The 26,808-nt window shown below is 39.8% G+C and overlaps 1 protein-coding gene across 1 annotated transcript in view; it reads right to left on the reverse strand.

Annotated features, from left to right (window-relative positions):
- The window catches only part of GTF3C1 (general transcription factor IIIC subunit 1), a 44,214-nt gene that overhangs the window by 16,797 nt on the left and 609 nt on the right, over nucleotides 1-26,808 (reverse strand). Inside the window, exons 2-22 of the mRNA XM_026859131.1 lie at nucleotides 25,990-26,199; nucleotides 25,641-25,817; nucleotides 24,370-24,513; nucleotides 23,701-23,797; nucleotides 23,199-23,322; nucleotides 19,169-19,327; nucleotides 18,427-18,542; nucleotides 16,567-16,891; nucleotides 14,560-14,771; nucleotides 13,918-14,057; nucleotides 12,078-12,231; nucleotides 11,053-11,156; nucleotides 10,629-10,813; nucleotides 9,988-10,263; nucleotides 8,837-8,982; nucleotides 8,316-8,413; nucleotides 6,721-6,817; nucleotides 5,766-5,943; nucleotides 4,222-4,357; nucleotides 2,281-2,416; nucleotides 418-499 (exon numbers count right to left, since the gene is read on the reverse strand). Coding sequence (XP_026714932.1) covers nucleotides 418-499; nucleotides 2,281-2,416; nucleotides 4,222-4,357; nucleotides 5,766-5,943; nucleotides 6,721-6,817; nucleotides 8,316-8,413; nucleotides 8,837-8,982; nucleotides 9,988-10,263; nucleotides 10,629-10,813; nucleotides 11,053-11,156; nucleotides 12,078-12,231; nucleotides 13,918-14,057; nucleotides 14,560-14,771; nucleotides 16,567-16,891; nucleotides 18,427-18,542; nucleotides 19,169-19,327; nucleotides 23,199-23,322; nucleotides 23,701-23,797; nucleotides 24,370-24,513; nucleotides 25,641-25,817; nucleotides 25,990-26,199 — 3,296 coding nt within the window. The remainder of the gene's footprint in view (nucleotides 1-417; nucleotides 500-2,280; nucleotides 2,417-4,221; nucleotides 4,358-5,765; nucleotides 5,944-6,720; nucleotides 6,818-8,315; nucleotides 8,414-8,836; nucleotides 8,983-9,987; nucleotides 10,264-10,628; nucleotides 10,814-11,052; nucleotides 11,157-12,077; nucleotides 12,232-13,917; nucleotides 14,058-14,559; nucleotides 14,772-16,566; nucleotides 16,892-18,426; nucleotides 18,543-19,168; nucleotides 19,328-23,198; nucleotides 23,323-23,700; nucleotides 23,798-24,369; nucleotides 24,514-25,640; nucleotides 25,818-25,989; nucleotides 26,200-26,808) is intronic.

The raw sequence follows: 26,808 nt of genomic DNA on the forward strand, positions 1-26,808 counted from the left end.
TGAGTTGAGGTTTTATATTGAACTGGAAGCATTTCATCCTCCTTAGCTTAAATGTTAGTCAAACAAAACATTGGTCCTTCTAGAATTTCTGCAAACTGCGTATCAGAAATTACAAACGATAAAAATTATTGCTCCACAGGAAAGGAAATTTTTACATATCTATTTTACTGCCCCAGACACATCCTAGATCACTGTAAGGAGACAGGAACAACCCACGTCATCAATACTGGATAAAAAAATTATTGTTCCATATATCCAGAAACAGGGAAGGAAATTATTTATCTATTTTACTGCCCCTGAAGCATCCTAGAGTACCATAAGGAGGCAGGAACAACCCACATCCTCCATACTGGGTTTGACAAAGACACTAACAGCTGTAATAGAGTTCCAGACCTCACCACCAGCATCACCACCTACCTCCGGTACTGAGCGGAAGGGGATGTTTTGTTAAGAAGGTTTGGAGTCTCACTGTCAGGCCGTTTTCAGAAACTGTATTTTCCTAAAACAACACAGCTTTCAAAAAAGGTGATATGCAAAAGGTTCTAACATCACTATACATGATACCCTTTGAGTAGTGTCAGAAATTAATTTTCAGTATAAAGGAAAAGATTCTTGGCTCCAATGAAAAATTCATTTGTCTTATTACTACCACACATTTGTAAATCATAACATCCACTAGATTATGAAGGTTAGAACTTCAGCAAATCTCAAGTTTAAAAGCAGTCATCACTGGATAAGAAATGTTTGATCCTTTCACTGCTAAGGAGGCTGAGCAGAATTTTCTGTAAAACAGTATTTTTCAAAATATTTTACATTTCCAAGGAACTTCTAAAAAGCACAAAACCAAAATGCAAACACAAACATTGAGTAAATGCCTCCTGCGCCATATTCTATCCAACTTGAACCTCAGCCCAAACTGACTGCAATGTATTAGAATTTTTGCCATTCTCAGCAAAACCCCTTTCTCTTGTGTAGATTTCACTGGTGATAGAAGCTGGTCACAGATATAGCGAGGAAAACCAAGAGTGAAGAACTGCAGGAGGTCCCGTTAATGCTGAATAACCAGGTGACAGGACAGCAGATGAAACGCAGAGTGGAACGATCCTGCCTGAGGTCAAACCCAAGCAACTCTAATTATCCATAGACACTAATAGGCTCTAATTTGACCACTACTTAGGGTAGGGCAATTACAGACAGTTGTGTGGAAGTACCTGTTCAATGCTTGATAATGGTTAAAAAGCAAAGCAAATGTAAGGAATTCTTAGGAAAGGACAGCAGCACTACGCAGCTATAAAAATCCACGGTTGGCCACAGGCTGAATGCACTAGGTGACTATTTTCACCTGCAGAAGGATATAGTAGAACTAGAACAGGTTAAAAGAAAGGGAACAAGAATGACTAAAGGCAGAACAGGTTCCATGCTGGGAACAGTTAAGTGATCTAGTAGACGCCAGTCTTTAAAAGAGAGGTAATGATGGGAAATGTGAGAGAGATTTACAAAATCAAGTGAAACAGAAAGAGCGATGGAGAATATTTTTTACAGCTTCCCTTAGTACTGCAATTATTAAAGAGCTTAAACCACTAAAAGGAAGTGGTGATACCTAACAGGACTTTGCAGCATGTTGCTACAGGAGATTGTGGTTACTAAAGATTTACACGTGTCCAGAAAACAATGAGACACATTAGTCCCAGAAGACAAAGCTATTAGCAGCTTTGAAGCATCGCTGTCAAGTTTAAAATGTCCTTGAGCCAAACTCACAAAGATCTGGCAGAATATTCTGAGGAAATATCACTATACATCTACCTCGCTCTTACAACCTTCACTACAGATCTTTTTCTGGCAACCATCGGAGATAGGGCATTAGCCAGAACTGGAATGGCCATCCCTTATTTGCCTATCTTGGGCTTTCTAGTAATTTTTTTTTTCCTGTGTGTTTTTCCTTGTTCTGAATATTTCAGTTTTCATCTGACAACTTCTACATTTCAGGAAGGCAAGAGGCACCAGTAAGTGATCTAAATTGCTTGCTTAATAAAGTATTTCTCCTTTGGCTGAATGCATTATCAAATTCAGTTCAGATAAAATTTCCACCCAATACTTTCATTCACTTCAGCACCAAGATTTACCACATTTGGCATTCATTTCTTTCCAGTGATGCAAAGCTTTACTAAGACACATGACTGAGAAAGCATACGAGCCTAACATTTTGCTATCAGTATCTCAACCTTAAGAATATTAAAATTTAGAAAAGTCATTACAGTATGTAAATTGTAAAATACCCACCTTCCTGGTCTTATTGATGATGTAGCTCGTCCAGATCCAATTGCGTTTTAGATGCCCATAAAAGCTGGAATCCAGACCAGCAGCTCCTAACCCATCTCCAGGGATTGTTCCATCATCCACCACCTCTCGGCTGCCTCTGTAACAAAACACACAGCAATTATTTTGTAGGGAGCTTCTCAGCTGCTCTGAAGTGATGTGTGTGCAGCGTGCAGAACCTCTCCCCTTGCCCTCCTGATTTAGGCAGGGCTGAGAAAGAGGAGGAGAAAGAGAGATGCTCCTTCCGTTACCCCTGTTTCAGAACTAGCATGACAATGCTTTTCCATTAAGTTTTGATGCCTGATATTTAATTACTAAGCTTTCAGTTTAAAGATGATGCCCAGAGCAACATCATTATTGTTAACTAAGTTCCAGTGACCACGTTAAACTCTGTTCTCAGCACTACTCCTACTGCAGCACTAGAGAAAATACCTGCTCTGATGAAAAACTTTCTCAGGACAAGTGTGGGGAAAAATCTTCCACAGGAGCTGAAGGCAATCATAACCCTGCATTTTTCACACTCGACTGTCAAGCACTGGTCTCTCCAGTTTTCGAACAAACACATTAAAGCTTGTTTTAATACACATACAAGCCAAAAAAACCCCAATGCACTGCAATTCTCTCCCTGGAAAGGAGATGAAACTAGCAATGAATAACACGTAATGGATGAACTGGTACCTTTTGCAATTGAATTATTTGATTATTAGTGTGGTGTTACAGTGCAAGAAGTCATGGGGACAAACTTTGTCAAAAAATAAAAAGGAAACTACGAAGAAGCTTTGCATATGCAGCAGATAACGACAGGTCTGACAATCCAGTAATAACACCAAGTATTTTTGAAATCCTGTTTCACCTTGTGAAAGACTTTTTGAAAGCTACCATGAAAAGATTATTTCAGACAAGCTTTCAACAGACAGCTCTTTCGTTATAACATTACACCACCAATTAAATCAAAAAACTATTTCTTGATCTCAAAGATGTTTGCAGCCTAACTGCAAGTCACCATCAGATAACCAATTTAAGAGATTTCTTACCATACAATGGAGACCATATGTGAAAGCTGACAAGTGGACTGAACAGAATTTTTGCTATCAGAAAGGATCAGTGGAATTAGGTTTCCTCAACTCCATTAATTTTTTTTTTAAGATAACTTGATATATCTGCCTGTAACTGAACTAACTGAAAATACTTTTAACCAGACTGTTTATGAAAACAGAATAGAATATTGACAAAACTAAACCACAGTGGACAACACTCAATATAAAAAGTCTAGCTGGCATCCTGCATGGCTGTCGCAGGTTGTAGGTGTACAATCCTCTCAAGGGCTCTGGTTGTGATTAGGCAGACGATGAAGCGCTTCAGAGATCACTTCCAAATGTCATCAGTGCACACCAATATCATATTAGAAATTAATCTGTAAACAATATGCAGATTGCAACACAGAGGACAGATTTCAGAATATGCCACGGGAGCTACTGAAGCTATAGGGTACTTGAGATACAAAAGTGATACTCATGATATAAAGCCCAGGAACAGAGAAGCGTTACGTTTTTCCCTTGTGTTAACTGTACCTAGGAAGCATTCCTTCCCCCTCAGCTTTGCTTTCCCCAAGACTCTTGCAACGCACCTCTGTACTACTTTGGAAGGAAATCTGAATCTTTTTCCCATTCCCTTAGCATGAAAAACTGCTTGGTAGACAAGTTACTTGTAAACATGATACACAAGTACGTATCTTTTTAACCAGATAGCCTCCGAATTACAAAAAACCCAAACCAAACCCAATCCCACAACACCCAACTGAAATGCTGGAGCCTTAACAGCATTTGCTACTGAGTAACATCCTCAAACCCAAAAGTTTTTTGCCCACTCTATTCAATCAACAAAACAAAGATGAAGATGACATACGTGGTATATTCCAACATTGCACACTTTCGTTCCAGATTGTGTTTATCCACTGCCGACTCTTGTTCCATTTCTACATCTAGTGCAGTCTCCTCCCCTTGAAGATTACTCCTCTTGGAACGAGGACAGCGGACAACTCCTAGACACACAAATGGTTTTGACCATCAGCATGCGAAGTAAAACTTCAACCTGTTTTCAATCCACCCCACTGTGGCAAACGACTGCTCCCACACAGTACTAATATTTTTTTCTACTTCTTAATAAAACATGCCACCTTCTTAGAGAGGCTAATGGTGCTCCAGTTTATTTCCAGCGCACGGCATTAACTTGTCCAAAATTGTATTCAGGGAAGATGTAATGGGAGGCTGGTACTCTTCATGAGGAAAAAAAATTCAGCAGTTGACTAATATTCTAAGTGTGGATCACAGCCTTTCAGATAATCAACCATGTCAACAATCCTCAAGAAATGATGCGGCAGGTTGTGACTGCCGAAACATGTTGCTGGAGATACATTTAGGCTATAAAAGAGGAGTCATGTGATAGTTTTATAGTAACAGAACTCGAAGATAGGAAGAAAACCCAACTACTGGCTTACTACTGCTTTTTGGCTGTCCATGCTACAAAGACAACAGGGCAGGACTGCATCTCTGCAGGTGTCTGATCTAGAGAGTCAATATAAATTTAAATCCAGTAGAGAGCAATTTTCCCCTCAAGGCTTAACATGGAAAATACTCAACTGGAACACAACACAGCTTCCATAAACATCCAAACTGGTGAAACAAAGCAATTCCCATATTTTGGGGGCTAAAAGTAATCATGGTCTGGCTAGAGCCTGCAAAAGCTCCAACAATCACAAACACACTATCATTTGACAGATGTGTAAGGAGCCTTTTACACATAGCTGCTTCCATGCAAAAGTAAGACAAAATTACAAATAGATCATTTTACCTGGCTGCCTAAATTACAGAAATACAGAACAGAGCTGTCTAGGGTTTCAGGAGAAATATCTTAGCCCCAATTATTTATGTGAGGTTTTTTAATGTAAACTTGCAGCTGTTTAAAAATGTAAAAGGACCAAACATAAACTCAAAACAACCTGGGGTGCGTAGACTTCTTTAACTTCTGTTTCTTATCTAACTCAGGCTATCTATTAGAAGGTTTAGCAACATCTTTCTAAGGAGAAGGGATCTCTGTTTAAACTAGTAGCGAGCGATGGTGAAAATACACTAGTAACTGTATTCAAAAAGGCTCTTTCACAACTGGATTAAAATTTAACACAGCTATTACCAAATCTGATATTTCTAACAGGACAGCAACGCTTTTCCATTAACAGTGCTCTGAAAATTTCAAGTGTATAGTTGTCCTTCCTGGATCTCAACTTCACGGAATTATTCTAGCTTTTTTTGAGACACAAATCGACCAGCCAAGAGAACAAAACATTAGAAGGGACAAAACAGAGCCTGCCTCAAGTTCTAGAAAAGAAGGAGGGACTGTGGTATGTACAGCATAAGCAGTAAAGGTGGTAAGAATATACAATTATACCCTACCCAGTGGTGTATTAAGGCAGACACACTGCAGATCAAACCAGAAGTTTTCCACATCCTGCATGGTATTCAGAACGTACAAACGTCTCTCAAACGGGCGGCTGCTTTGAGCCAGGTTATAGTGGGGGTCACAGATGGTGGTATCAACAATCACAGCATTTCTCTTCATGTACACAAAGACCTGTCAAATACAGTGTGTTTCAGGCTGGTAGGTAAAAATAATTGTAATTCAATCTACAGAAATCTACAGAACACACGATTTAATCTAATTTCGGACTGTTTAGCATCTTCTCAGTCTTTGCTATTTTGAGGCAGTGCTCCGACAGAGGACACAACCCTCCCCACCCTACTGCATTCTAGAACCAAGCTTCCCTTGTCAGTCATCCAGAAATTTCATTTATAGATTTAGAACAAGTTTCTTTTCTCCCTTGTGCACAAGATAGTCACTGTCTGTGGAAACTTGGAATATTTCCTACAAGCTCTCATTCAGGATTGGAATAGATGTGTCTGGGGACTAGTTATCATTCTTATCCTCGTAAAGTACGTTGGGACTACCTTCTCCTTTGCATGTGCTCTCTGTTTATAAAAAGCTGCATATGAATGTCATTATTTTACTCGGATCAGTGACTTTATTCTGTGTCAGACATCCAACGCCTAACACCTTGATGGAACAGAACGTGGCACGCTCATTTTTCATGAAGTGCTGCCTGTCTGAAACCTCCCAGATCATTAGTGTGTGCAACATTCAACATTATCTGGAAAGACAGTACTGAAATGTATACAGAGGCAAAAATTATCCGTACAACTTGCAATATGTCACTTAGATCTGGAGGTTTACATACATATCGGAAACATCAGTATTTTACTTAAATAGGTAATTACAAACTCCCAAATCCTGCATTTGTTTCACCGGACAAGTAAAAAATCTAGCCATTATTCCTCATGTTGAAAGAATTACCTGGTCTTTGTCTTGAAACTTCTCTGTTGGGCCAAACTGTATCAGTCCCATATAACATAATCTTTGAAGGTTTTCCACCACTGAAAAGATGTACCTCCTGCAGCAATGTTAGGAGGATTACAATTAGCACTGATGAAAAGTAACAACGCCAGAAAACATGCCATTTCCATGCAGCAACCTGAAGTTTCAGGAAACCCTGCTTTTTTGAAACACTGAGTTTTCGAATTTCTGAAGCGGTGTTTTGTTTGAATTGACAGCTTACAGAAAATATATAAAATCCTCGCCTCAAATCACAAATACAATATTTTAGCCAAACACTAACTAAAATTCTGTTAGCAAAGAACAAAATGAGCCACAAATACCATATGTAAAAATGAATCAAAGTCAGAACACCAGCGGATCTGCAGAGAGTTTTGTGTTATGAAATACGGGCTGATAAGCCTTCATGTGTGTACATACAAAGAACTGGGCAACAATCCTTGCAGTTACAGTTGTCTAGAATTACTGTTCCAAGAAACTTAGAGCTCTGGCAGAGCAAAAGTGCAACATGGCCCATGCTGTATATGGCAAAATTCTGGACATTTCAGGAAACTTTTGCAAGATCTGGTTTCTGAGAGTTTGTCAAAAATTCAGCTTTGCCCACATTTAACTCAGCAAGATCTGTGCAGTTAAATGGGAATTGTGTTTTGGCAGGAGTTTTCTCTGGGGCTCAGAAAGACCATTTGACAAGCCTAGAAATACCGAAGCAAATCTGGCTGAGTTAGAAGTGAATGGGGGGGGGCAAAGTGACAACTTGGTTATGTGTCATACTGTTCTGCATAAACCTATCAGAAGGAGCTGCACATTTCAGAAAATACCATAAATCCAGTTTCCTTGTTACTAAGGTTTAGCAATAATAGGTTAGGAATTGCAAACCTGAGCTGGCCACGAGTCCTGACAGCTGACATTGCCTGTCACTATTCACTCAGCAATGACATGTTTGCAGGTTTGCAAGGTGTCATGTAAGCCTCCAACCATCCTAATTCTGTTAGCAATGACTTTCTGGGAAAACTAATACGGCGCTGTTGATTCCCCATATTCAAATAACTTTTCTTTAATGTTGCTTTCCCTCAGTATCTTCAGTCCGATCTCAATTTTTAAATCTCCTAGATGAGGAATGGCAAACAATGGCAGCCATGCCGCTGGGAGCATGAGTAGAAATGGAATGGTATGTATAACAGGCAGGAACTGCGAAGTGTGGCATCTTCTGAAAGATTTATGAAGGACAGCAATATTTAGACTCTATTAAATTCTGAATTTAGCGGCAGTCAGGAGTGTGTTTTATACGGAAGTAACATCCTGCTGATGAGTTATGAAGGACAGAACCTCCCAGCACTCAAACACTGCCTGACAGCATGCATGAATATTGTTTATTAGTTTCTTACTACCTTCTATTTGTGAGAGAAAAATACAATTTGGCACACTATCTTTAGAAGATTGATGATCCTTGTCTTAAGTAACAAAGTTCGCTTTGACACAAACAGGAAATAACTGAGAAAACAGTCAACCACTGGTGTTTCCTCCCTAGAGCCATTTACTTTGACTCATCTGCTTACCTTTTGTAGAGAAGCTGCTGTCGGACTGACCTTGGAAGAAATCTTATCAGAGTGTGCTTTTTTAGTGGATCATTTAAAAAATCTTCCAGACCATCCACCTAGAATTATTTTAGAAGTTAATCAAAATGTGAAATATAACTGGCGTTTAAAAGTATTAAGCTTTGCAACCAGAACTGTCCACTGAAATATTTTCTAAGCAAACATTACTGCTTTTGTAAAATGCTTAAACATTATTTTTGTTAATCAACGAGGCAGAATAATCAGGGAGATTATAAAAAGCTCTTTGCAAGCCATTATCTTAAGAATTTGCAGTGTTACAGGGCTATACATTTTTTTTCAACATGGCTATAAAAGCAACTAACTTTTCTGTAAAAGAAACTATCAAGAATTAAAGTGTCTACTCTGCAATAGCTAGTGTTGCTAAAACAGACTAAACTGGTAGTTGTTATTGCTTGTAGGCACAGTTTGTGTTATCAGACTTTAAAGTAAAGCAAATGTAAAACAAAAAAAAAGCACTATACCTTGTAGCTGACTTGGACTATCTGAACAAAGAGTGAGAGGGGCAAGCAGAGAAGAATGTCACTAACAAGAGCCCATCCAAATCCAAACTCTCTGTGAACTGGCAGAGGAGGGACGTAGCGCATCCATGACATATCATCCACATACACTAGGAACAAGAAGATTCAGACAGGACAAGCCTAATACTTAACACTAATAGTGTTCTGCTAGAACACTCACCGTAAAACATTTGGCAGTTCATAGTCGGGAAATCTGAAAATCTAAAGTGACCTAAGAATTATCTAGGCCATTGATTTTCAATTTTTTTTTTTTTTTTTTTTTTTTTGAAGTGGGACTTTTACAGGTCTTTTTCAGGGTTGGTGAGGACTCTTTAAAAGCACATTTAAGCCTACTAACAGTAAGTCCACCCTTCTCTCTTAGCTTACACAGACATTTCAGAGGATGCCTGAAAGCAACCAATATAATGAATTCCCATGTTCTGAAGTATGAAGATGGCACTTAGACCACCCTCAGAAGATTCTGTCTTTCACTAAGATAATCTGTTCCAAGACTTAACTATCCTTAAATATTAAAAAAACCCCCAAACAAAACAAACAACAACTTCTGAATACCCCAACCTCTTATTTCTTTTTCTATACCAATAGCATGGAGAACAGTTTATCAACTACCTCTAACATGCTTTTTTTCCACTTTGGAAGACTTGTATCCTGTTCCCTTTACTATAACTTCTTTTTTGAAAAGAAACAGAAGGTGGCAACATTTTCTAAGTTAGTTTAAGCAGTAATTATATAACTATGGCTTCAGTGTAGACCTATCCCCACTAAAATGAAATCTAAGCCATTTCTCCAAATTATTCCAAATCTCCAAGATTATTCTGAATTCAAATTCTGCTCTCTGAATTACTCGTAAACTTTCCAGATTTTTATCACCCACAATTTGAGTCTACTGTATTTCACTACCCAGAACTGGGCCACTATATAACAACCCTTTCAATTTAAGAACAAACCATTAATAATGGCTGAGTATTTATTTCAAGCATTTGTGTTCCTGCCTGAAAGTGTTTTCACTGAAGTCATATTGTCAAACAGTTATGGAAATACTGCACTGAACCACGGCAAAGTCTGTAGGAAACTCAGGGTGTGCCATTTCTTACCTGTTTGATTAGGCAACTCTACTTCAGTCTCCTGCACAGAGATTTCAGGATTCACCACAGTTGTCACGATTTCTAAGGTGCCATCCGGTTGTGCTTCAAGTACAGCTGCACTCACATCCAGCCCCTGTTTGCTGCCTTTTTTCTCACCATCACTACCTCCTTTTTGCTGTGTTCCATTTAAAGGGTGCCCATAAACTAAGTACCAGAGGAACATGTGCACCATTCTTAAACGGGGCATTTTGGGAAGAAAGCCAAGAGAACGCCCAAGTCCTGGAACTGGGAGGGAAGATTAAGTACCAAACAGAAATAAAAAGAGGATTAGAACAGGAGAAAGAGATACCTCTGCAAAACTGGGGGGGAGAAAACTGTAAGGGAAGATGGGCAGCTGAAAGTAAACATAAGTTACAAATACTAAGTCACAAGGAGTAGCGAATATAAATATTGAAGTTTACAACTGTAAAAAAAATAAGCAGCTAGGAAAACACTGGATAGTGAGATTGCTTTAGTGTAAACCCAATTTGTCTTCTATAAGAGAAGAAAAAAACCCCCAACTGTAGCTTAGGAAAGCCTAACATCTGAAAGTGATTGTTAATAGTAGATGGGCAAGTGAAAGATGACAAAAAAAGCAAAGGTAGCTGTACCTGTAACAGGGTGATAGTTTTTTAGCTGTGTTATGCCCATTTTTTCATCAGTTTTTCTTGCCCGACTATTATTATCAGCTTTAGATGAGCTTTCTGGTGTTTCTCCCGAATCAGGAACTGCCTCTTGCCCCAGGTTTTCTTCCTCAGCATGGTCCTGGGATGTTGGTGTCTGGGGAACTTTAATCCTGTATTAAAACCACACAGCACTATGGTAAAAATTAAGCAGAGTTCAATTCCTCTTCTTTCCTGACTTCAGGAGATGCTCAGCATCTTGCTTCATCTTTGTGCTTCCATTTCTCTCTTGCTAAAGAAGATAACTTTTCTTTTCTTTTGCTTGTTTTGTGTTTATCTCCTCCGCATAGTTCTGCATGTACTAGGTAAGCCAAGTTCCCCACAAGCCATCCAAACCATCATTGCAACTTGCCTGTTTGCGGTGCTTGAATTGGAGATTCGGAAACGCACCTGCTCGATGGCACTTTTTACAAGGGAGTCGTTAGGACTCACTGAAGGATGCACAACAAACTCTACCTGTTCAGAGGTAGAAGACAAACAAAACATATTTATGGAGATACTGGCTCTTAATCAGCTGCATAAATGAACAGACAGTTAATTAACAGTAGCCACGATGGATGAATCCCATGAAGGTTTAATGATCCACAGGATATTAACACTTTTGGATCAAAACTCCCATTGCTAGTTTGTATTAAACAAGAGGCCAGACTGTATGGTCTCTGTACCCATAAACAGTTAATATCCTTTCTACAAAAGTCAGGTTTTGGGGTTTTAATAATCTGAAATATTTGGGGAACAAACACTTATGCAAATATTAGGCTGAAAGGGATAAATAAAAAGTCATACCCCATAAGGCCAAACCACCCACAATTCAGATTAATAAGATTTTCTGTGCTCTGCAGTAATTGTGCAGCAAGTAATTTTCTAAAGATTCTCACATTTCACACTAGAGCTACAATGACAAGTCTCAGCTTTACAACTACATTTTACATCCAGAAACCTCAGTAACAGCAGATTTTTTTAAAAAATAGATCACATTCTAGAAATTTCAACTCAGAAGCTAACTTAAGATTTCTCATATACTCCCAGTTTTCAAGAGGGAATTAAACAGAATTGTGTTGCAGCCTGACAGTGCAGGGAGAGAACCACGAACTGCATAACTGGTAAGCAGCTGAATCTCTTAGAAGGGAGATTCAGAGACCTGATCTCTGAACTATTCCTTGGTCTCACAATTATCTGCAGCACAGTAACTGAAAGCACTAATCTGTTTTTCACAGTAGCTTAGTTTGGGACATGTAGCTTCTGGGCAGCTTGACTGTGGGTTCTGCTACAAAAAGTGAAGTCATCCGTGTATGTCAGTAAAAAGGACCAAAACATTTTGATAAACCAGAAGGTTGTGAGAAAAGCTGCTTCTGCTGCCAGGATTTGTGCAGTCACCTTTTTACTAATGCCATCCTGAATAACTGTAGTACGATAGAGTCTGAGGAGCCCTTCTCGTGCAAGCTTCTGTACCAGTCGTATGATAGACTTTTTGCAGCATTTCGTGGAGACACCTTCTTGCTTCTCTTGATCCATGACCATTTTCTGAAGTCTAAAAGATGGAAAAAAAGACCATGCATTTTAAGCCCAGCAATGCTCCAAACTGCCTAAGCCATCTGTTAGAGGATCCAAGGTGAAAGGATATTTCCTTATTCCTAGCAATTACTGCTCACTTCTTCCTTTTGCTGTAGATAACTGGTAACTTAGCTTTGAATTTCAGCTGTATTTTCTTTGTAATCAAGCTGTTCCTTTTCAGGTGAGGACTGCTGTTCTGCTGACAGCAAATTCTCAATGCCTGATTTCTGTGTACATACTGCAGTTATGAATCCAGCCTCCCTAAGGTCAGGAAAACCTACAGCTTTTTTAAGCAGTGATTAAACATACACAGTTTATATTTCCACTTGTGAGCTCAGTTCAGCTTGGGGCAGAAAGAGTTTACTTAGTGGCGTTCAGAGCTCAGAAACTACACGTGCGTTCACCACATAGATACTCATATCCAGCTCACTCCTTGCCTCGTAGCAGTCTGCAGGAGCGTGCTCTTACCCCAGTCTCCTAATGCTGGTTTTGATGCACTTGTTCACAAATGCCCCAGGCCCTACTTCTGACTCTTTCAATCCTGAAGAGTCAATTCTGAGAAAGATACGGAAGGGTATTAAAGGAATAATGCAGTAAGTGAACATATACACGGACTTCAACTTTATCAAAAGACAACCATATCCTGGTAACCAGCAAATTTCCTTGGCAGAGACTGTGAAGGGGCAGAACTTTCACTGGTGCTGAGGGAACCTGTGAGCTACCTGTTGGCAGCACTGAAGGGGACAGCAGAGACCCAAAATATCTTCTGAGCGTGCACATGCATGTGACTAGATCAATCAGTGATGAGTTGCCAGAAGACGAGGCTCTAATTTTACAACACTGCAACTGAACTAGATGACAGAAGGCTGCAAAATTTTCAAATCAGAAGAGAACAAGGCCATGATTTCTTACGAAATTCCTAAGCAGGCAGCCCTGTGTGTACTGACATGCCAGGATCTCACATGCTGACACAGAAGATGGATGGCGCAATCCTATCTGTGATAACAGAGTTCTGCTAGTTTGGAAGCTGGGACTCCAGGACAGCACCAGAATTTCCATTTCTCTTTGGAGGTAAATCTTAAAAGGCTGAAAGATGTTATAACATTCAGGGAAGTATCTTTAGTCCAGACAAGGCAAGTCAGAAGACCTATAACCACATAACCATGCAAAGAAAAGCAAACCAATGCTGACTGACATGAAGATAGGAGTCTCTACAATCCATGATGGAATAACACATGAACATGGTTGTTGCAACCATGCAGAAATAAAAAAACCAACAAAACCCTTAGGGAGATGAAAGAATCCTCAAGCAGGGAAGTGTTGTATCTTACTATGCGGCCCCAAATACTGGCATACTGTGAGCAGAAAAAAAAAAAGTTCTCTGATCTCTATTTATGGGACACATATCAGATAAAAATTCACTTGTGTAATTATCTGCAGAGAACTATTACTGCTTCCAAACAGCCGATTAATTTTTAAGACGCAGTATAACTGCAACCTCCCACACCTTCCGTCTTCCAGCCTCTGCGGCATTACAGCATATAGAGCCATCGGGGAGAAGAAAAGCCAACAATGGAATAAGCACACAGATTACCTGCTGAAGTAGTGATTCCACTACCAGAATGCAGCAGGCCCCCAGTACACAGTTTTCAGATGGACTCACGTGAACAAGCTTTCAATGAGCCGGAGGTTCCGGACAGCTTCCACGATGAGATTCCGGCGCTTCAGCAGCCTGTACGTTTCATGAGACCTCTCCACTGCTGTAGCTTTGGAACGCTTTTCCTTCTTTGGGCCACACATCTTCTAGTGCACAGTATGGACAAACCAAAAATTTTACATGAGCTATTCAATGTCTTCAGCTAAACATTAGTTCCTCGCACAGTAGCATCTGAGGAATTCAGAGTTTTGGTGTATTTATTTGTAACGAACTGGTCAGATGAGGATTATCTTTTATTTCCCCTTCAGAGGCAGGGAGACAGACCAGATGGTATGTACCACTTGTGTGTACAGACAGACATTAAGTGATGACATGCATTAAATCAACTCAGGGGATTGGGTTTGGGAGAGCACCAGGGAACTAACCCAGAACTGTATTTTGGACCTCTACCTTCTTATCTCCTGGAATAATTTTCACTTAGAACTACAGTGCAGCCAAAATATGAATGTACTTTGAAATTAAATTTAAAAACCCAAACCAATCCCATAAATGAACACAAAAACTATAGTTTGAAGTCTTGCTGTTAAAGTACATAACTTAGCTTAGACAGCTGTACCAACAAGAAAATAGTAAGACATGTAATCTTACCTTAGGGTCTTCAAGTCTGACCTCCTCCACCACAGCCACATCCCCGTCTTCATCAGTGGAATGAGCACAGGTGGAAAGATTGGACTCCTGCTTTAGAGTTTCCAAAGCAGAACTCTCCCCTGAAACCTTGTCTGGGAGCTCATCGGGTTCTTCAAGAATTTGAGGGGAAGGCAGTTTCTTCCTCTGAGACTTCACAGCTGTTGGCTTTGAGCCTGGTTTAAGGGCAAACAGCCTTGTGATTATTCTGCTCGCAGCTTCTTGTAAATGTTCAGCTTCTCTCTCTCTCTAGAAAAGGCATTCCCCCATCCACCCAGATAACTGTACTTAAAAGCATTCTGCTTTATTTTTCACATGTTCTTCTACTCGGCTAGAAGCAGTGGTTTGACCATGAATGACTGCATTCAGCCTCCAAAAGTAATGTTTAAAAAAAAAAAAAAAGGGAACTCCCTGTCATCAAATAATTCACTCCCTGCAGAAGCCTCTCTGCAGGCAGACTTAGAAGACAATGAAGGCCCAGATAAGCTTATGCAGAAACTGCTGTCTGAAGAAAGAAGAGTTTCTGTCACAAAGATTCTCCTGTCAGAAACCTGAACTTACTGACTCAAAGCAGAATGAGAACAAGAATTTAGTATTGCTCCAAAGATAATCTACATAAGAAATGGAAATCTGTTCTCCTCTTTTCCCTTGGAGTTTATCAGAGAAGTTGTAGGAATATTCAAATAGTTACATAAATTTTACAAAATAAACTACCATATCCTCTTGAAAATATGTCCCCAAAAGGCTGGTAGGTTTCACATTAAAAAGTTTCAAATTACTAAAGAAAAAGATGAAGCAGTTAGCTTCAGGGGACAAGGCATTTTTGTTACAATATGCTCAGGTGAGTAAGGCTGTGGGTCAAGTCATCCCAAACCTGTTGCTGCTTGAAAGTAGTTAGTTACCATCTTACCTGGTCTTAGACAAGAAGTCAGTATTACTCTATGCACACTCACCCCACTTGAAAGTTCACACCAGTACATGAAAAAAATACATTTTGCACAGACTTTAAGGCTCAATACCAGACATTTCCAACTGTAAAAAACCCCACTGCTAAGAGGGGAAGAATTTTTATATGATACAATTTAAAAAAAAAAAAAAATGTTAACTGGCTGGTGTGTCAGCTCCTGTGCCATTTCCACACCTCAGATGACATTTAGATATCTGATGGAATGAAATGATGTGTTTTAAAGAGAGGCACATCCCACCTTTTTCCTTAGCAAGGAAGAAATAGAGTATTTCAAGAAAGACGAAGTGTGTTCAAATCCCTTCTAAAGACTTCAAGGACGTTAAAAACTAAAGCTCTACCAAGATGGTGCTCTCTGATGGGCACAGCCCAAGCTGTAAGATTATTTTGAAAAACAGAGCCCATGCCAGATATCTTGTCAGTTCAGCACAGATCATCCTCGGAAGATATAATTTACCCAAGGATGCTGATCCTCTCAGCAGCTTAAATCCAGCCTGACTGCTAGCTACACAGTCTCCCTGCTATGCTCGTTTTTAGCCACACGGTCCTGCCTCCTTCCTTGCAACAGTTTTGGAAGTTGTCTGACCCTCTTGCAGAATCATTTCATTCCTTCAAGCCACCAGGAAAACAACTGAATATCCAAGGAGCACAGCGTGTGAGCTCATTTCATTTGCGTGGAGAAAAGGGGAGAAATGACACAGGGGTAAGGAGAAGCAAAGTATGGTCTCAGTGAGGAGCGATAATCAGAAACACTATTTGGCACAGACACCAGAGCACACTTCATCCCCGAGAATCTCCAAGGATTAGCAACACTTAGAGTATTCCAAAAGGGTAATGATTCTGGGAGGAAAGAGAACAGCAAAAAAGCATTGCAATAATCAAATAAGTGTAAAAAATCAGTATGTGACCAAAAACTTTAATGGAAGCTAATAGCTTTCTTGTTCTTTAATAAAAGGATCTGTAAGAAAAAGGAAAGATTGTCTCCAAATTTCAAAATAATGATCTACCTTTAGCTGGTGTTGACTGATGGATATCATCTTGCAAACTCGATTTCAACAGAGAACCAGAGTTGGCCTTCTGACCTTTTCCTTTCTTCTTGCCATCTTTCCCTTCTTCTTCATTGTCAGACTCTGAGACCAAAGTATCATCTTCTCCAGGAGATGCATCTTCCACAGGTGGGGAATCTTCTGGCACTAAAGCCAAAGTAACCGTAGCTAACTGCTCACTTCTAGCCTTCTCTCTCTCAAACTGACGGTTTAAATCACTCTCCTCTGCAAAAATGTATGAAATATACTTTGTTGTCCTTTGCCGACCTTCATCCTCCATAAAACCCTAAGGAAATAGTTGGAATGTTATTTTACCACCTTATTTCTCCATTCTTGCAGTGTTCTCCAGCATCAATAGTGGGAAAATTTTCTAACTGTTCTCCCCTCACATAAAAAGATATCATATTACTCTTTTTTCCTAAATAACAAAAATGTTGACTAACCTTAACATATAGAAATCAAAAGAAATACTGTGCTTGAAAAATAAATCAATCTGCATTACCTACACAGTAGAATGAAATGCCTACAGTATGTGGGATGTAGAAAAGTCTAAGGAAGAACAAACTATATGTAATTGGACTGGAAATCACTTTTTTGTCAGAAAAAAAATTTCTGTGAAATAACTGCAATGCAGAAGTGAATCAGACATAAGTGGAACTGCTGTTACCGTGTCTACTACATCAGGTGCTTTCAAGTACCTGGAAACTCAAACAGCCTATCAATGAGGGAAGATTTCATCTTCACAGGTGACTTAGGAAAAAGCATGTTTAGATCTTCCAATGGTTTATATAGTTGGTTTTTAATTCCACAGAACGCTTTACCAAATGACAAGACCTTAGGGAAAATTTCTCCATCGAGGTACGATGGCAATTATCCTCCTTTGTGAAGAGGGGCAGGGGGGTGCATGTGAGAAATGACAGCTGAATTCGTTCATCTGGTCGAAATGAAAAGAAATATTGAAATATCTTGAAATAAGGAGTTTAATCACTCAAGCCTCTACAAAAGTAACTGGGTTTTTTTCCCAGAATTTACAGGTATTTTCAAAAGGCAATTAGATTAATCATTTTACACGTACAGAAGGTCACTGACAAGTCCTTCAGTAGAGGATCTTGCAAACACAAGTTGCCTTATAATCAAAAATTAAGCAAGTGCCTGTTTTGAGTTGAGAGACATTTATGTTCATCTCCATGAAGTACCAGCCCCCAGGTCACTTGGGTTGCCCCAGCTTTGGGGGACTTTGAGGCCAGGTGAAGCAGGGCTGAGGCCAGTTCCTCTGCCCCATCTCCTTCTGGAGGGCAGACCTGCATCTCAGTGCTGGGAACAGTTCTGTTCTGTGCAGCATCCGGCAGAATGCCCCCAGCTAGTGTGGATCACCAGAACGCACGCTCCATACTGACAGAAAATCTAGGGCTATGTGCAGTTTTCCCCACAGTCTTTATTACTTAAGCACCCAGTCACAAACCAATGTAAAATACCTCTGCATCTGGGTCAGCAAACTATGAAATGTCAAGGCAGCTAACCAGGAAAGAATACAGAACCGGTGTGCTGGAAGAGGAGATACACTACGTTCTAACAACTGGGCCTAGTCCTCAGATTACAGTAAATTCAAAAATTAATACTTTTTGAACACTTGTCTTACATACCTTTTCTTCAGCTGAAGTCATATTCTTATCAGTCTTACCGGGACTCTTTCACAGACAATTCTCAAATCGCTGGTCTTTTGATTGTTTGAGGTTAACAATGTTATAACCTAGTTCCACAGTAACCACGAATCTATCTCCAGCTTCAGTAACTATCTAAACAATTTTATTTTAATCTTACCTTGACAACTTTGTATCTCTCCAGAAGACGACAGAGCATCCTTGCTTCTAGCTTCCCCACATTCATAGCCAAGCGGATTTCTGCCTGAGAAATCCCTTTGGTTCCCCTACTTTCAACTGTTTGAGAAAGGAAAACCAAAAAACATCTCAGGGAAATAATCTGACCAAAATATATATATGTATATATATATATATATATTTGTATATACATTCATATTCGTTCTGAACAACTGTATATACCGAAATATAAAATTTAAACATTTCCCTCTAACAACTAAAGACATTTTCACAGACATGTAGGATGTACAGTCAAATACTGTCACAAACCACGATTTTATGCAAAGCAGTGCCCCAGCAGAATTAGGTCTGAAGGCGATAGTTTCACATTGAAACCAGGGGAGGATTTTTCCTCTGAGAGCTTTCCACAGTTAAGATATTAATTTCTCCATTATGAAAGGAAAAAAGATAGAAGAAGGAACACTGTCTTCTTCATCACCTTTTCTCATTCCACCACAACCTCCTGTTTCTGCCATGCTGTTTTATTTGGGTGGTACTGAGGAGCACCTATAGCTCCAGTCTAAACTGAACATAAAGCTGCTCTTTTCCAGGAAAAATTGACACTTTGATACATAAAAAGCAATCAGAATTAAAAATAAACTTCATAATATATACACCTTTCTTTTATACATACAAGGAGTAAGGCAATGGTAAAAATCTTTAGCATGTCTTACTATATCACCTACTTAGCTCGTAAGCCTGGGTGAGCATATCCCTTTCACAAACAATATCCACAGGCTGAACTGCTTTTGTGATGATCTCCTCTTCATCATCATCATGATAATCTTCCATTTTCTTCCGAAATTCCTTTACTAACTTAAGGCAGCGGACCATGACATCAGTCCCTGTGAACATGGATGTTAGTAACAACTCAACAAAATGCAGGGTGTGTGCAGGTTTAAACCATTTTACTTCTTTCAGCAGCGTGACGTAGCGGTGCAACGGGGAACAAATAACCAAAGACAAGTGGTTATTTCTAGGAAGGGTTTGCAACAGCATTTCCCTAGATATGAATCTGTCAAAATACTGACTAGCTGAGTTTCTGAGGTATTCCAAACCTTCACGTCTGTGTCAACATTAGGACTGCCCAATACAGTGATTTATGAGCAGAACGGAAAACTCTACAGTAACAGGAGAAATTTCAACAGCACAAATAAATCAGTGCAAGGATTAAGTGCTGATCCACAGTATTACATCTCCAGAACATGTATCTGACTGTGAGATCACTCACTGGGTATAAAAACACTCCTTTTTTTTCCTACAGACTCAAAGCATTTTCACTCATGTGACTTAAATGCAAGTCATATAATGAAATAAAACTACATTTGAAGATATGGAACTCGTACAATAAGCTACCTGGTTGCAAAACTGTTCCTTAACACAGGATTGCCCTTCCTTGGCAGTGATCAAAGCAGGTATCAGTTGGTGGGCCCTATCAAATGTTACCGTGAGTTCCAAATAATTAAAAATCCCAGGACCCAAAAGAACTCTCAGTTTATTGTATGTCCTAGCACCTTCTGTATCTGTATGTTGGAGGAAACATACACAAAGCAACTAGCATTCTGAAGAAAAGGCTCAAATAGAAGAGTCCTACTCCATCCAGTAAGCCCTCACAGCATAACTAAAATGCACAGTTATGTTGTACAGGTCCAACATCACTTGGAGAAGAGCTTCTTCTCAGCCTTTGCTGATTCCCCAACACATGCTAACAGTTATATTATGAAAGCTTTATGTGCAACCATGGATGAGCAGCTGAGCTTCTACATTCCTTGTGCAAAATCCTCACCTACTCTCTGCACCTAGGAAATGGCCAGGTTTGCCAACCTCTATAGTGTACTGTAAGTGTATGCAATGAAAACGGAGACACAAAATTGTTGTGTACAAGGACAGAACACAGTGCTGCCAGGCAGCCACAAGAGCATCATACATGACTGAATCCCACATCTTAACACGTTACTGTGCACTGGCTGGGCTGAAGTAACTCTCTGCCTACTTTACCCTTCTGGGACCTCACAGAAGAGTGGGGACAGATGACTTCAGGACAGCTGGAGCGACGCTGCTCCCCGATATAAGGATGACCTACTATCACCAGTGTCATCGAGCTCCTGCTGAACAACGTAGAGACCAGTGGTAAGGGAGAACTAGGTTACTGTAGACTGCCAGCTTAGCAAGTTGCAGTGATTCAGCAGCTCCTGCAGAAGCAGCCAATTCATCCTGCAGCAGTGGGTGGGAACACCTACAGCCATCCCTACTCCTCTGGCACAGCCCTGCTGTGAAAAATGCCAGGTGAAAGCTGTAGTTGAAACCATTAAGCTGATGAATTTTACCTTACGTATGATCAGTTACTGAAGCCTAGCTGACATGAAGTTAATTCACAGTAACTTTATCATGTGACTGAGCTCCAGGCCAGACAATTCCATTATTTCTCCTCGATCTGAATCCCTTCTCTGCCAGCATCCTAAGATACTGCTTTGGATAGTAATTAAGTGCTGACATTTTGGTAAGGCTACAGGCACTGTTATCACATTCTCTGTATTTCCATTAATTTTCACTTGAAGCAGTATTTATAAAAAACAAACCACCACCACACACCAAAAAGCAGATGCTCTGGCTTCACCCTCAGTGTGTCCCACATATTTCTATCTGCTTTTTCATATAACTCCAGAGATAACACTATCTCGATCTCTGATGAAAACCAGCTATTATTAATTCATCGTAGTTTAATACCTAGTGGGTTTTAAGGTGTTTTTGTTGATTTTCAGCTTTTTTATCCGTAAGACGGAACGATCATTCAAGCAAAAGGTACATCAGGTGGCACTTTTCATGACAAACTTAAGCAGTAAATGCAGCTGCCATTGAGTCGATCTCTGACAAAACGCAAAACACCTCCTGCCTTGTGGGATGCCACCAAGTTTATAAATGGACTTATAGTTTATTGTCTTCAAGTAAATACTTTAATTGGAAATTAGATTTTTTTGCTACTGATTATAAACACTCTCAGCAATACTATCTGTTTTTTTGGGGGTTTATTTGCAAGTGTTTTCAGCTCATTAGAACATCTGTGAAACTTAAGTGAGTATGAGGAGGTATAACCGAATATAACTCGGTGCAATACACCTCAAACATAGCGCAAGAGAGAATCTAGGTTTTTGTCCATGGCAATGCTAAACAGCCTGACTAAAGGTATCCCTGTCATACAAGGCCCTGTATGTTGAGACACTTGCTCAAACCAGAAATATGCTGTGTACAATACTTATTTTGCAAAAATGTTATCATTTTTCCCACATATTTTATTGCATACTGATCTATTCTATTTTTTTTTTTTTTTTTTTGCCTTTTTGAAACTGTGAACTTAAAATGAATTTTCCTGTGCAAAACTCCCTCCGATACTCTCATGTGAAGGAGGTAGACCTGTGTATTTCATGACAAATTAACTCGTCCAGTCACTCCCGGCTTTATTGGGTACAATGTGGGAGATTTCTGTCTGAACCGTGCTAGATGCTGCACCTACTTCTGGCTGTTGCTTGTCTGTGTTCATAATACAATTTCCCTACAGAGGGATTTCCATCCACTAGGCTTAAAAGATTTGAAGAAATCTGTTGTCTTATCAAGAGCCTTAATCCAACTCCATGTAACTGGCGTTTGCTTTTGTCTTCCTGAAGTTCTCACGTTTTTATTGCTTCACTTCTTCCTTCATGATCACTCCTATTCACAAAGACCATGTAATTTGCAATGTTTAGTTCATATCAGATTTTTTTTTTTATTTTTTTCACAGCCAGTTCACTACATCTCTGAAAAACACACTGTTCATCTTTTAGAACTATTTTCCTTTTAACCCTTGCAAATCTGCCTCTTCGGATTTCCCTGTGAATAAAGATTTGGTTCAGATTTCTTTAAGCAACTGCATTACTTCCATTGGTGACACTATCCTTCCTCATACTTTCTATTATTACTTCTTGTAGCTTTTCCCCAAGCAAGTTTTATCTGCATCTTTTTCTGAGAGCAGTTGCTTTTTGTTCCCTTTCTTCATGCAGTTTTGTTCTTCTCTGTCTTTCCACTACATGTTTGGAAGTCATCAGCAGTTCTTGCAAACCTATTAAATTTGAATTCAAAGCTGGTTGTGCATTAAACTATCCCTCAGTAGACTATGGGTTTTTTTTGAATAGTAGTTGTTGGTTATCTTGCTTACTTCAAGAATTCCAAAGCGGTGCTGTAGAAGCTTACTTTTCTAATTTGTTATGAAACTTCCCAGAGAAACTTTGTATTCTCATGACTTACAGTAAAAGCCAAATGCAGCAAAAGCTGTAACTAAGACGGTTTGTTTCTTTAGCTTATTTCTAATGGTCTTTTTTGTTTCATATAACTTTTTTTAAAATATATTTCGGTGAAGTTTGACTTGTCATTCAACTTCAACCTGAAATGTCAGCCAACTGCTCTTTGTTCCTAGTCTCTGTTTTGACTTGAGCAGGGTTATTAAGAGTCACAATCCACTGAAACAGCTTACACTGATAAACAAGAAACCTGCCTGCAGCCATTTCTTAAAAATCTGGAACAAATTCTTAAGTGGGCTGCAGTGTTCTACCTTTATTAACACCTTTTTCCACATAACTGCATCGAAAGATTTTCACTTATGCGCCTTTTAAGATCTGAAGCTTAGAGAGAGAATGGCATAAATATAACTACACAAAAATCAAGCAAAAATAAGGTTCTAGCTACCTTTCTTTGTCTTGTAGGGTCCTCCGTTGGGTTGTATATCTTGTAATGGGATGGATATTACCTTGGCTAGGCCAGCATTCATCATATACTGATACAGACGTTTAAAAGTTCTCTCACAAAGACCCTAATGCAAAGAGAAATGGCAAGAGTCATTGTAGTCCAAAAGCCTCACCTGTAGGTGATTGGTATCAAAGACACTCATACTGCCTGTTCCTAAAACACCGTGTTTTGGGGTAGGGTATCAAAGGAGGATCTTAAAAGCCTGCTAATGCTGACACCAGGCACAGTGTGAGATACTTCTGGAGTGTGTTCTGTCCCACCAACTCTACCTTCCAAACAAGCAGCAGTAACTTGATCTAGTAGGTGTTGAAGATCCTTCTTTTGAGATCCTACCCCCAAATTTTGTGCAACTTTAAAAACACAGGCAGTATGAATGACTGGCTTTGCTACTGATCACCTAGATTCTGTATGGGTAAGAATTTAAGAGAGTAATGAATCTCACCAATTCGTCCCTCAAGTTTCCTAATGTTTCCATCTGGTTTGAACGAGCACTTAGCATACTTGAGAGCTTCTCCATCAGAATATCGTATTTGCTCCTCCTAAGCAAGAAAATTATTTTAAATGTAAGCATGCATGTAACTTTATAAACAGAAGTTACACCTTATACAAAACATATACAATTTGTCAGTCACTAGCTAAAGTATGCTTAAGTGTTCTCAGCTTGTTTTAAGAATTATAGTTTTCTTTTCCTTCTGCAAATAGCACATGAGAATTTGTCACTAAGAAGAGACCCTGAAGGAACAGTTACTCAGCCCGGACTGTTATTTCATTGGCAATACACAGAAGCACAAGTTAGTCATAGACAAAATAGGAAAACAAAAAACGATAAATGTGTTTTAAGTGAGAACACTCAAAATTAACAGAATGATTGGTGCCACAGTAAGAAGAGTTAGGCTTATGTAGGCAGGTGACAGGCACTAGAATACCCTGGTGTTTACAGCTCCAAGACAAGCTTAGAACTATCCAGCATTATGGAGAGGAGTTAATAAAGAAACTGAGAAGAGTTAATACCGAGAAACTTTGATGATCTGTGGCAATAGAGCAAACTTCCATCACAGTAAAAGGTCACAGTCTACCCAGGAGATCTTTCAAACGTCTGAGTAGCACATACCTATCGACATGAAAGCGAGTCAGAAGTAGAAGAATTGAGTGTTGCTGTGCTCCACTTGGTAGTCTTATGACATGGGACTGCATCGTTATGAGACCATTTCTGTCCAGTACTCTTCGGTGATAATGAATTTTTCCAGCATCCACCCTAAAGAGAAGATGGCAAGATATCTATAGGCACAGGAACTTCTGCAAATAAACTCTAATTATCCAGTATCCCAAAACGCTTTACCTAAGGTATCTATGGTCTTAGTGACATGTTAATTTATAAAGTGATGATCTGAAAATTAGGAAGCGCCAAAATTAAGATAACCTGTGAAATTGATTTTCATAGTTAATCCAAGTAAATAAGAGAAAATACCTCCAGTTTTAACTCTCCAGTCTCTATGCACAATCGGAGTGTCATGACATGGTTTGATCAGACAGCTGAACTAGTAATGCATCCCCAGGCTCTCCTCCTCCATCCTTTCTGTCTAACTCCTGGCCACACCACAACCAGTGCCCCCCCTGGTATTCATCTCATTCCTTGGTGAGCTGACTCAGGCCACTGAACTGACAGAAAAGTATCCACACAAGATTTCTCCTCTGCCCCCACCATTTTAGTTACCTAAAAGAACTTCCTAAGTGGCAAAAAACAATGCCAGGGTGGTTTGCAAGCTACATACACGGCACCTCCTAAAAGCAGTGAATCCTTAACAGCAATACTAATATTCTCCAGCACTGCAGTACAAAACCACAAGTTCTCCAAGAGGCTGTGCAATGCTCCTCCATCAATGAAATACATGGTCTGATCCGGGAGCTGGTAACTCGGGCTCCCATTCAGGTCATACAGAGGAAGATGTAACACTGGGCAAATACTGGGGATAAAAGGTGGGCGTCCGAGAACCTCTTCAAAACTCAGGCAGGATAAGATGCTTCCTTAGCAGTTTAGAAAAGGAAATAGAAAGCATTGTTCCATCTCAAATTTGAAGAAAAAGCTATTTGGAGAAAGCAATAAGTTTCACAAAATCAAAACTTCTGTACTGACCCAACAGACAATCTCTGGTTCCATGAGAAAATATCAGGAAGTATAATGAACTCAAGGAAGAGATCAGTATACTGCTAGAAGTACAGGCCCCAAGAACCAAGTGCTCCTGGTAGTAAGGATGAGACACTACCAACACAGATAGGAGTTTAAATTGATACACAGGAATTCTTAAGCAGACAGATCTTTATAAATAACCAGTGGAAACTTACTGGCTTTGATTTAATTCATACAGCAAGGTGCACACTTACTTGAAAGCCCCGCTGTGAAGGTCCCTCTGAAGCTCCCCTTGCCACCTAGCACGACCTAAACGTTCCAATATACAGTAGGAGAAGTCGGGGAGTTTTAAGTCAGGGTCCCCCTCCCAGCCTATCAGAGCTCTGTAACGCTGGTCCTGGGAAGCAACAATGACTAGTTTCTCTCCCCATCTAAGAAACAGAAGGGAAAGTAACAAATTATTCTTAGTGCCACAAAAACACAGAGGTCAATCACTTTGGCCCCACGAACACAATCCTTAATATAATCTGCAAAAACTGAGGATTAAATTCTAAAACTTAAGTTAAAAATCTTTTCATGCCAGATATAAAGGATTTCACTCACTTTTCAACAGCTTCTGTATAAGTATAACAAGGCTGCAAATCCTTCCTCCTTATTTGATCAGTGATATCTACTCTCTCTTTAAAATACTGGCAGGAACCTTGTATGCCATCTTTATTATCCAAAATCATATGGACAGGATAAATATCATCTGAAGAAACAGGATCTCTTTTGGTTTCCAGTATTCCTGTCTCAAGGTCTATTTCTTCATATCTGAAATAAAAGCAGAGAGCCAACACTTAACCAAGCAAGGGGAATTTGGAACTGAAACATAAGATTGTCACAAACCACGTCGATACCTCTATGAAATATCTTGGACAAGTGAAACTTTTTGGAAAATTCAAAACTGGAAAAAATACAAAGAGCAGAGTTGTGTTCCTCAAGTATGACCAAACATTATCAGCATTCAGTGTGTATGAGGCAGGAGGAGAGGAATACCTCTGACCTTCAAAAATTCAAGGATATTGAAGTGGCAAGAATAAACATACAGAAATACAAGTTTACAGAAAAGGAAAACAACAGGTACATCCACCCTGATGAACTGGGACTTATAAATCCCGCTTGTACCCAAGCGGTAAACAGTCACTGGAACGGAAACCCTGCCGGGACTCCCATGCAGGCCTCCTAAAGAGCGGGTTTCAGAGCCACCCGCCGCCTGCCTGCCCTCAGCCAGCTACTGAAGAGCCCTTTCAGCAAAACCTGAGCGGCTCCGGAACGCGAGCAGAGCCGCCGGGGCGGCCGGAGCGCCAGGCCCGAGTGAGCCCCGGCAGCGGGGCAAGCCCTCAGCGAGCGCCCTGCGGAGCAACCCCGCCCGGCGGGAAG

Source organism: Athene cunicularia (assembly GCF_003259725.1).
Source record: "Athene cunicularia isolate RWA chromosome 14 unlocalized genomic scaffold, athCun1 chr14_part1, whole genome shotgun sequence".
In the NCBI taxonomy this organism is placed as follows: domain Eukaryota; kingdom Metazoa; phylum Chordata; class Aves; order Strigiformes; family Strigidae; genus Athene; species Athene cunicularia.